Genomic DNA, 11,422 nt, shown 5'->3' on the forward strand with positions numbered 1-11,422 from the left:
CAGGTAAATTGATTCTGCATTGTCAATGATGTGTTTTCTTGGGTTAAAAGCTTGAAGCTTCCTGTGATAGGAGAGGTGCAGTGCTGCAGGCTTTTTAGGCTTGTGGCATAGCATGTTCCTGCTTGTTGGAGGAAGATGTTATATGGCAAGGAATTTGGACCAGTAGTTAACATAAAGTAGATGGATCCAACTTGTAAGCAAAGGATGTATGCTTTACATTTTGATTTATTAATGACTATATGTGAATTTGTAGTCATCAATGAAACTCAATGATCAGTTTAATTTTGATGCTTAATTTGCCAATACTATGTGATGTTTTCAGACTATATAGTGAAACAGTAATATAATTCATGTCACTATCATGAGTATCACTGTGTGAAATATTCCAATTCTTCAGAAATTTGGCAAAATTTGTAATCATGCTTGGTACAGTGCATGATTATCGAGCTCAGCGGCGGCAAAAGAAAAACATAAGTGACCCAAATGGCTAGGATATTGGAGCTTCTTCTTCTTGTTGATTGGTTCTATTCATATTAATATATAATTTTACTACTTTTTTCTTGATCATGTTTTTATGCTAGTTTTCCAATTAATACCTTTTGGTGTGAACTTTTCGTGATAATATTATGTTTTTGGAATGTACGTTAGATGATTCAAAGCTTCGACGCATGCAGTTTGGTGTAGCCAAGAAGATAAAGAATAGTGCACGAAAAATTGTTCTTGACCAAGCAGAGGAATCAAGACTTGCTGCATTTTCTGCTTTAAAGTCACTTGGAGTTCATGTGCCCCAGTTTTCACGACCCTTGCTTTCTGATATAGTCGAGTCCCCTGGAGGTGGTAAAATGCCCTGTTTCGGAGAAGATCCTAGCAAAGATGTTCAGCCTGCTGAAAGTCTACTTGCAGATCATAAAATTGTCAACTCTGATAGTGCTTCTCCTATAGGTAACAGAGAAATTTTAGTCGAGACAATGAAGGCTGCTGGAGAAACAAGTTCAGCAATACCAATGCAGTATAATGGTAATGATACCGATGTTGGGAGCTTGATCAAGAGGGAAACAGCTAACCATGCTAATGCTGCTATAGAGATGAGAGTCGAGTGTAACCCTGGACCTGGAGATAAGGTTGGTTTAAATGGGAATACCAGCAATAAGAAATCTGAAGGTCCTATTAGTGCAAGCAGTTTTCCTGGTGGATTTGACTGCTTCCTGGATAAGTGGGCTTCAGTTAATGAATTCTGTTTTGATCTTCATTTCTTAAAACGACCAAACTCGCAATCTTCTGTCTTTTATGAAGTTTTTGGCTTGGCCGTTTGTTGGGATAAATCACCAGTTTACTATTGCAATTTATCTAAAGATCTGGCTGCCTGCAGTAATTTAGATAAATTTGACATATGGGAGCTTGCAAGAAGCAGATGGAACAGGATTACTAAAATCATGGGGCAAGATGGTGTTAGGAAGACAACTTGGAACTTAAAAATACAGATTCAGGCTTTAAAATTTCCTTGTGCTTCTGTCCAGAAAATTGGGTGGCTCAATGGTGACTATATAAAATGGGACGATATTAAGATAATTGATGACTCATTTATTTTATTACCATCTGTGTCTGTGCATAATGGAGTTGATCTATGCTTGGTGTCATGGATTCTTTGGCCTGATGAGGAAAGCAAATCAACTCCAAACCTCGAGAAGGTAGTTTTAATAAATTCATGATCCATTTAGTTTAATGATGTCAATTGTATTATATGTATTATATTGAATATTGAATTTATGTTCCATGTTTTATTTTCATGTGGGAACATTTTGCTTGAACATTTGACATAGGGTTCCAGTTAGCTCTTTGTTAGGCTAATTTGTGATGTTGTTTTCAACAATGCTGTAATTTTCAGATGCATTATTATTATTTGTTTCAGTTGTTAGTTGGTAGAGTTCGATATATATATATATATATATATATATATATATATATATATATATATATATATATATATATATATATATATAGGATGGTTTAAAAAAATTGTTTAGTGGCTAAAACTCTACCAATTGAATTTTAGATGGGCAAGGGCCTTGATATGTCTGTCATATTTGTCTTTAATGCCTTTTGTACCCTTTCATATCCCAGTTAGGGACTGGTGCTTCACCCTTTACATTGCCAAAGGTATGCTTATATATCGAATCAACAGCTTATACTATGAATCTTGGACAGGGCATGAGACATGCACATGACACAATGATTTTTTAGAAAGTAAGGCATGACGTGTAGACATGGCATTTAATTACACTTGTTGCATATAGGATACTTAATCTGCTATTTAGGTAATTATTTTAATCTTCCAGATTGTATGAAACTAAGCTTGCTGAGGAAAAGGATTTATATAGCTGGCTCAAAATGGTTTGGATATTACAGCTTGTTAATTCAGAAACACATATGTAATGTATACCAACCATGCAAAAATACTTAATTGATGTTGGAGACTGTCTATATCATATTATGTCAAATTCCCAAATTATGTACATATTGCCTGTTGTCTGGTTGCCTTTTTAGATGGTATGAGCATTGCATATGTATTTGGTGATCCACATAGTCTAATGTGTTTCGAAGTATCCAATATAGATGCTGCATTCTGTAACTTGTCTCATTAATATTGGTTTGTATGGGACCATGCTGGTTGTCACATTCCACTGTTGCACACTATCTACATGGCAAAATGCTACAAAAAACTTGTACTTATTGTGCTAAGATATTGACATCTTTGTTCACATGTCCTAAGGCTGTAAGGACCTGATTTGTCTCCACATTGTTCCATGAGAGATAGAAGTTGAGATATTAACTTACTGCTAACATTATTTTTTAAAATTGAACTTGCACATTCCTTAGGACATATAATAGTGTCCTACATAATAATGTCTGTTTTTTGGTTTTTATCATGTTTTAGTTTTTCTATGTTAGTCTCTTGCATTTTACTCCTTTTTCTTTTCTTTAGTGGGCTTATTCTTCTAATCATTTCATTTGCTGAGAATGTCAAGGTTGATGGCACATGCGGTTATGTGTATTGCGTCATTTGATCATTCAATCTTACATGATGTTCCTATCACCATTGGATTTGGGGAGGGTTAGATGTACAATCTGACAGTTGCATTCAGAGAAGTTGGTTTACTTGAACCCATGCCAAGTTTTATATGGACTTGTAGTGCCAGAACCAATGTTTGCTGCTAGCCCTCTTATAGAACTTTCAAGTTTACCATTAGAGATTTAGAAAATTTTCTTTATTTGTTTCATACTTCATATGTATGCTTTGGCTTTCTGCCTAGTGTTTCTAGATCTTCTTAGATTTAGACCACCTATTAGTCACAGAAGTTTTTATTTGGACTTCATCTTTTGGTTTATACACCAGCAATGAGAATGTTTATTGGAAACTCTGAACTTTTCAAGTAACATTTGACAACTGGAAATGTGTTGTTTCATGCCATTATATAGGTGGTCAAAAGACGGTTATCTAATGAGGCTGCTGCAGCTGCTAATCGGGATGGTAGGTGGAGAAATCAAATGCGTAAAGCAGCACATAATGGTTGTTGCCGCCGTGTGGCACAAGTACGTGCTTTAGGTTCTGTTTTATGGAAACTTCTGGTTGCAGAGGGACTTGTTGAAGTGCTTATGAAGATCGAGAATCCATTGGTATTCTTTATTGATTTTTAAGCTCTCACAGAATAATTAGTCATTGCATTGTTTGTACCACATCTGATTTCTTACCCTATTTTTTCACAAATCATTGTAGGTTGAAGTCCTTGCTGACATGGAACATTGGGGCATGGCTGTTGACATGGAGGCATGCCTTCGTGAGAGGCATGTGTTAATGAGAAAGTTGAAGGAGCTGGAGAAGGAAGCTTACAGACTTGCCGGGATGGCCTTCTCACTTTATACTGCTGCAGATATTGCAAATGTCCTATATACACATTTAAAGTTGCCTATTCCTCAGGGACGTAATAAGGGAAAACTACATCCTAGCACAGATAAGCATTCTTTAGATCAGTTAAGGTATCTACTTTGCTATATGTTATCTCTTTTTTTTGTTTTCTTTTTGAGAAGGAACGGTAATTTCAATAAAACTCAAACTTCTCGTAGAACATGGATAAAGGCATTACATGCCCATCAAAATTGTCCTCCCAAAAAGCTATAGAATTAGTCACCTTTCCCCAGTTCACTAGTCTATGCGCTGAATCATTATAGATTCACTGTATATGTTAGAATTTAACAACGTCGACCTCCTTGGCAAGCCGTATGTTCTTTTGCTACATATGTTGATAAGACACTTACGTAAGTTTCAAGTTTTACAAAATATTATGGTAAGAAAAGATCAATTGACAGAATTAGTTTAGGTCCAATTGAAAATTCTGGATTCATCAGTCATTATAGATGAAGACTATGTGTGACATAGGTAGAAAATTTTGATTCATCCATTGTGACACTGACCGATCCTATGATGCGGAATCAACAGATTCATTGTGGAATTTGTGAGTTGAATTAAGTAATACTAAAAGTAAGTAAATTGTAGATTCTGTAGGTGCCAAGGCAGCTGCTTGTGATCATTTACAAAGTTGATTCATTCAAGAGAGTCTGTACAAACAACTACATTCCTCTATCCTTGAAGTTTTGCCTTGTTCAAGGCTGCCAAAATGGCCCTGCCCTCAGCCTGCCTTGGGACTTGCACCATACAGCCCACACAACCAGTAGTAGACCATCCTTGGTTTTGATTATGTATCCCAAACCTGCATCATTAGAAGAATAAGATCCATCACATAGTATTACAAAATCACGCATCTTCTCTTGTGGAGAATCTTTGCCTCTATATATCTGAACATTCCCTCTGGATATTACTCAGGAAATTGATAGTGGCTGACACTATTTTCTGTTTATCCAGTTTCCTAAGCATAGAATGTAAATTGGTCTGGTGGTTACGATAATGACATTCATTTCTGTTTATCTACAGTTGCCATATGGAGTTTGCAATAACTGTCCTGGATAAGATCGTCTCCTCTCTTACATTGCCATGTTGTCCCTCCAACCATTTCCCATCCAGTTGCCAGAATCATTGAAGTTCAATTAAAAGTGATCTCAGGTGGTCATGTTCCATAATAAGCAAGCAAAGCAACAGGTGGAAAACAAAAATGAATTGAGGATTCTTCCACACACTTGCACACCAGTCATAAGGACCTGTGAGTCTATGACTTTGGTGATGTAGTCGGAAGTATGCAATCTATTCCACAGCATTTTCCATAAAAAAAATTTTAATTTTGAGATAAACATTTAATTACCATAGCGCCTTCCTGTCGGACCACAGTAGCATTCTTATATGGTACTCCATCTCTCATGGTGTACATTCTTAATTGACGCCTCACCACTTGGAGTAAGTCCATATCCAGTCATCACTGGGGATTTGGTTTTTTTCGTTGCTGTTTCCTTTTTAACATGTAAACAAGAGATGAATGCCACTGTAAGAACTTAGATCATGGTTTCAGAGAACAAGCTTGTATCTTTAGTGTCCACTGTTTGATTAGGAAGATCTTTTTTTTTTAATTTTCACTACCATTAAAATCATTAAAAAACATTTAATATAAATTTCTAGATTTTTTTCTGGGCCAATAGGAATTTTGTAAGACACAAACCTTTGTATTTTATTCTCACGTTCCTACCTTCTAGAAGTAGATTTTCGTGGGATAAGGGAGCCACCCTTGTGGGAACCAGTACAACAGTCACATTGAACCCAATTGTCTCTGACATAGCTAGTATGTTCTAAATCTTACAATTGTCAGGTGTTGTGTTGTGCAACAAGCACAATGAACGTAGGTCACATTTGGCTTGCACAACAGAGTTGCTTCCTCAACTGTTGTTAGCAATAATAATGGTCCAATTTCTCCCTACTGGATGATACAGGACCCGGGAGGGATTGACCTAGTGGTTGAAGTGGAGGATTTCCATCATTATCTAATGGAATTCCTATATTAATTACTTTATAGATCGATCATTAGCTCTTTCGGACTAGAACCCTGAAATAAATTATTGGATGGTTGTTGATGTCTAGATAATGTCTCTTTGCCTGATCAGCGGTCCTGAACTGCCATGACAATCAGTGGCTGGAATTAGTAGTCGATACAACATTATTCCCTCAAGCAATTATGCTGGCAGGCAGTGAACTTTGTTGTCAAACTTTTATCATAGTCGCAATGTCAATGATGGTGGCCCTGTATATTGTATCTTTAGGGTAGAGCAATTTTTGAGCATGTTCCTACTTTGATGATCCCATGGCACCACTAGTGGTGTTGGTACTAGTTGCATCTTCCTTGTCAGAAAACCAACTTGGAATGGATTCAGAAATGCTGTCATAGAATATTTTGTTCCATCATGGATGATGAATTGAATATTTTTATTTTGATATTTTATTGTTTTATTATTAACATATGTTACTTCAATTATTGTTCTAATGGGCATGAACAGCATTTGCAGACCCTGCATTTTGTCATGTGATGATTTTCATCACACGACAATGCAGGCATCAACAATTGATTTGACATGTTTTTGACACTTATGCCTGTAATAATGACACTTAATGTTCTTGATTCAATATATGGTTTTTCTGAGTGCTCAAGTGTCAATGGTAGGGGTCAACATCCTATCATTTCGGTAATTAAGGAACACAGAACCCTGTCGAAGCTCTTGAACAGTACACTTGGATCAATTTGTTCAAGGGCTCAGCTGTGTGTGAAGTCCCAAAAGTACAAAATACAAGGACATTGGCTCCAGACCTCGACAGCAACAGGACGCCTTTCTATGGAGGAACCAAATCTTCAGGTTTCTTCTGTTTTTCCTTATCTGCCATAAAATTGAATAATTGACTGACCTTTTAAATCTGATTTTGTAGTGTGTTCAACATATGGTAGTTTTTACGACCCATCGAGTTGATCAAAACAGCTCAAGCTCATCAGAATGTGATCATCATCTTATCAATGCTCGTGACATCTTTGTTCCTACTCAAGTAATGCTTCTTTTTGAAATCATGTTCTGTATAGATCTGACTTGTCTGGCATCATTAACAGTGGCATTTGGTTGCAGGATAACTGGTTGCTGCTAACAGCTGACTACTCCCAGATAGAACTACGAATAATGGCACATTTTTCAAAAGATTTAGCACTAATTGAACTTTTAAGTAAGCCAGATGGTGATGTTTTTACAATGATAGCTTCAAGATGGACTTGTAAGCCAGAGTCTGCAATTAATTCTGAGGAGAGAGACTACACTAAAAGGTTGATATACGGTATCCTGTATGGTATGGGAGCTAACACTCTTGGAGAACAACTTCAATGCAGCCCCGAAGAAGCTGCAGAGAAAATACAAAGCTTTAAAAACTCATTTCCTGGTGTTTCTGCTTGGCTTTCTGAAGCAGTTGCATCTTGCCGGCAGAAAGGGTTGGTTCATCTTCAAATACTTGATGTGTGCATCTCTATTTCTTTGCCTTTATCTTACATATTGGTAATGTTTCTACAATTAATTACGTGAAACATCAACTTTGTTGTTGTTTGAGCTTTCAAATTTTGATTATTTTAGGTTACAAAAGTGGTGGCCTTTCTGTACATACTTCATAATATAATAATCAATATGTATCATCTTGAATGTGCAATCTATCATGAATAAAGTGAAATTTCACAGTCAATAGTTAAGGTTCATATTAATGGTGGCCTTAATCATCTTGGACTTTATATCCAGCTGATGATTTTCGGCATGTGGTGTTAGTATTTCAGCCTAAAGAAAATGATAGCAACTAGTAAGGGATTTGTTTAATCTTGGCGACAGTTTGAATCTCTATGACATGCCTTGATTTGTGTACCTTCTTGAATTTCTTGTTTGAAATTCATGTTTATCAACTTATTGATTTGAGAATACGCATTTCATCATGGTTACCCTTTCAATTACTTCTTGATCAGTGCTTTTCAATTTTTGGAATGAGGAGATGCCTGATCTACTTTAACTATCTACTCTTTTTCGTTATTTCCCCTTTTCAATCAAACAGTTCAGCTAATAGAGTGTTTGCTCTTGTTACTGTGTTTGTGAATTATGGCTTGCGTCATGCTTGTTTTTTGTATTTCCACTGACAATTTACACTACCATACTATGATGCAGATATGTCGAAACATTGATGGGCAGGAAACGTTTTCTATCAAAAATAAAGTTTGGAAATAGCAAAGAGAAGGCTAAAGCTCAAAGACAAGCTGTAAACTCCATTTGTCAGGTGGCTAGGAATTTTTAAACTTATCTCTGGGTTCTCCATGTTTCAATGTTATTGAATGTTCATTTTTCAGGGATCTGCTGCAGACATAATTAAGATGGCTATGATAAACATTCATTCTGTAATTGTTGATGGGCGATCAAATGGTAATCTGAACAATGATCTTGCAGTGAAACTCTCAAATGTCAAAGGCCGTTGTCGTATAATTTTGCAGGTTGTTATCATCAGATCATACTGAAATTTCTTCAATATTCTCCTTGAAGAACTTAAAATGAAAATGATGTTGGCATCGCCATTTACTCTACTCATTACACAATTTGCTCAACAAGTTAATATTGTTGTGGCTACTTTGTTGTTTGCTTTCCATCAACAACATAAGTTCTGGATTAAAAATAAATCAATTGATTCCTTTCTTTGTTGGGCAATTCCTTACCGTGTCGTATATTTTAGTTAAGGACTGTCGAAGTATTTAGATTTATATAATAAGTTTGACATCAAACAACAAAGTGACATATTTATATAATAACTTTGACATCTAGGTTGATGAATATTGTTCTTGTTCTGGCTGTATAGGTACATGATGAATTGGTATTGGAGGTTGACCCAGGTATCATCAAGGAAGCAGGGATTTTGCTTCAAATGAACATGGAGAATGCTGCGTCACTTCTGGGTACCTCCCATTAAAACATTAGGGATGCTTGAAGTGCCTCGTGTTTTTTTTTTTCACTAAGTGATTTATTGGTTGTTCCAGTACCTTTGCGTGTCAAACTAATGGTTGGAAAAGCATGGGGTTCCCTGGAGCCTTTCAGGGTCGAACCTTCAAACTCTCACTGAAGAAATCAATATTCAGGTATTGGATTTTTTTTAAAGAAATTTTTAAGAGCATATTACTTCTTTATGCCTTTTAATTCTTGTGATATTGTGACAGTGCCACTAGGCTTTTTTGAATAGTCATGACAATTGTGTGCCTAACAAAGTTCTAGCCATTGGTTGGAACTTTCAACTAGGTTGAAGTCCCGACTTTCAGACCTATTCATTTGGCTCTCAGGTGTATCCTTGGAACATTAGAACCTCTGAAAACAAGTTTTGCTACTATTTTACTTTTATGCAAAGTGTCATCTTCAGACAAAGTTAATAGTTGAATTCTTGCAGTCAGCGCCCTCATTGTTCAGTTTTTTTGTCTGGCTCTGAAGCTCAAGATATGGCCCATAACAGATTTGCAATAGTCATGTTTCAATACTTGTGGATCTTATTAGGTGCTTGGTTCATCACACAGACACCACAGGAGCGGTTACCGTTGCTTGCAGACCATTGGGTAAGCAGGCATTGTATCATGCAGCTATAGGTGCAGGTCATAGAAACTCTGCCTATGATTTAGGAGCTGCGGTTCCTATGAGCCACTGAACGCATTGAGAAGCCAAGTACAACCATAAATTCATCACAATCAATAGAGAGCAGAAAAAGGAAATAGGTGCAGTTATATTGGTTCCTTTTGACAGCATACAAACTCATAACTGATTCTTTTCCAGATTTTCTAACATGGGTTTTGTGCTTTTACCAGTTATATGACTTGGTCTGCATTCAGCTGGAGCTGGTCATTACATTGGTGATGGAAGTGCAAATCTTTGGACCATGAGCTATTTAACAAAACCAACAAATTAGGTAAGGAGCAAATGTTGTAGCCGATTCTCATTTCCCATAGCCCTTGAATCATTGACAACTTACTCTTCCACAAGCAAATTTCAAACCAAAATGATGACTAGCACATATGTTGGATTGAACAAAGACTTCTGAAGCGTAAATTAAAATAATTCAGTTGGGAATTTGTCAAGCCTAAGTATAGTGTGTTAGATATGTGTGTGTTTTTTTTGTTGTGTACTTTAGATGTGTACTTTATAATTTTTTGTTGGATTAGTGTTCTTGTACTTTAGCAAGTGTAGCATAATGAATGTACCGTAAATGCAATCATTGTAACAATTTTGCGAGGAGAAAAGATTCAAGAATCCCCTGCATTCGTTTAGGATGTTAGGTTCTTTTGTATTGGTCTATATACCATCTGCTAAAATTGGATTAGCGGGCTTGTTAATGGGGTTTAGAAAGGGCAAATAGGGAATTTGCATTTGGTTTGTGATGTAAAGCCGATATAATTCAGAAGCAAACAGGATGACATTGGACGTGTTGCGCCATTCACGTCAGCAACAAAAATGATATTCTTCCACACAAGGTGATCACCCAAACCAACATGATATGATGACCATTTTGGATAAATTGTGTATTTGTCGTGACGTTCAACAGAGTTTTCTATTCAATGAGCCCTGCAAAACGAGGATGATTAATGTGGTCGTGAAACCTGATCCCTGTTGTTTGCGAACTGATGCTGTCGATCCTGCAGGCGAGCAGAATGCCACTTCTGATAGTGTTGGGTTGGCTTGGATTCGCTGGTTTTAGAAAACCGTGGTTGACGTCTTCCTGTCATGGCATGGTGGTGAAGCCGAAGAATAACCCAGTCCCACAACGAAGGCAACCGCAGAGTAGAGTGTGCTGCAGTGACATAGCCATTGGAACTTGTTGAGCCCAGGGAGGCAGCGTCCCTCACAACTCATCTCTCCACCCTGTTGGAAAAAGTTTTCAGGGGTCACCCCGAAGCATCATCATGTGGTCACTAAGATGCGTCCTGGCGGATTTGTCGTCCATAATTTGTGGGGATTTCTCAGAGGATCGACATCCGGCACCAACCCCACATTTGTGTGCTGTTGTTGATGTGCTCACGATGAGTACATTCCTCACATGGTAACAAAGACCGCCTTTGCGGTGGCCTTTTGGCATCATGGCTGAAGATTCCACCACCTCCGCGCGACGTGATTGGGCTACAGGCTGGGAGCGGCAGTGGCAGAGAGACGGGGGTTGGGAGAGGGCCGGCGGAGCAAGGAAGAAGGGCCGCTGTGGGATGGCGCTGGGGTCGGCCATGTGGGTGCCCGGCGACAAAGTTAGGTTGCTGCACCGAGAGACTACTGGCTGGGTGGCCGAGGCAACTGTTGGTGTTGGGATGCACCGAGTTTCCCACCTCCTACATGAGTTGCTCAAGATCAGTGGATCTGACAACGCTCACCATCGAGTTCCGCTCACCTGCAACCTCGCAGCGCT

At 37.8% G+C, this 11,422-nt stretch overlaps 1 protein-coding gene across 8 annotated transcripts in view; it reads left to right on the forward strand.

Annotated features, from left to right (window-relative positions):
• The window catches only part of LOC135627990 (helicase and polymerase-containing protein TEBICHI-like), a 38,408-nt gene extending 28,299 nt beyond the window's left edge, over positions 1-10,109 (forward strand). For 5 of the 8 annotated variants that reach the window (XM_065134492.1, XM_065134498.1, XM_065134497.1 and 2 more), the window contains 12 exons: positions 649-1,688; positions 3,478-3,675; positions 3,776-4,035; positions 6,657-6,846; positions 6,917-7,030; positions 7,108-7,460; positions 8,173-8,281; positions 8,352-8,492; positions 8,852-8,948; positions 9,030-9,128; positions 9,535-9,749; positions 9,840-10,109. In XM_065134492.1, coding sequence (XP_064990564.1) covers positions 649-1,688; positions 3,478-3,675; positions 3,776-4,035; positions 6,657-6,846; positions 6,917-7,030; positions 7,108-7,460; positions 8,173-8,281; positions 8,352-8,492; positions 8,852-8,948; positions 9,030-9,112 — 2,585 coding nt within the window. In that variant the 3' untranslated portion in view covers positions 9,113-9,128; positions 9,535-9,749; positions 9,840-10,109. Of the gene's footprint in view, positions 1-648; positions 1,689-3,477; positions 3,676-3,775; positions 4,036-6,656; positions 6,847-6,916; positions 7,031-7,107; positions 7,461-8,172; positions 8,282-8,351; positions 8,493-8,851; positions 8,949-9,029; positions 9,129-9,206; positions 9,750-9,839 lie in introns of all 8 variants that reach the window. The other 3 variants (XM_065134494.1, XM_065134493.1, XM_065134495.1) reach the window with 3 other exon arrangements.
• The last annotated feature ends 1,313 nt before the right edge of the window (positions 10,110-11,422 follow it).

The sequence above is a fragment of the Musa acuminata genome, chromosome BXJ2-11 (genome assembly GCF_036884655.1).
Source record: "Musa acuminata AAA Group cultivar baxijiao chromosome BXJ2-11, Cavendish_Baxijiao_AAA, whole genome shotgun sequence".
NCBI lineage: Eukaryota > Viridiplantae > Streptophyta > Magnoliopsida > Zingiberales > Musaceae > Musa > Musa acuminata.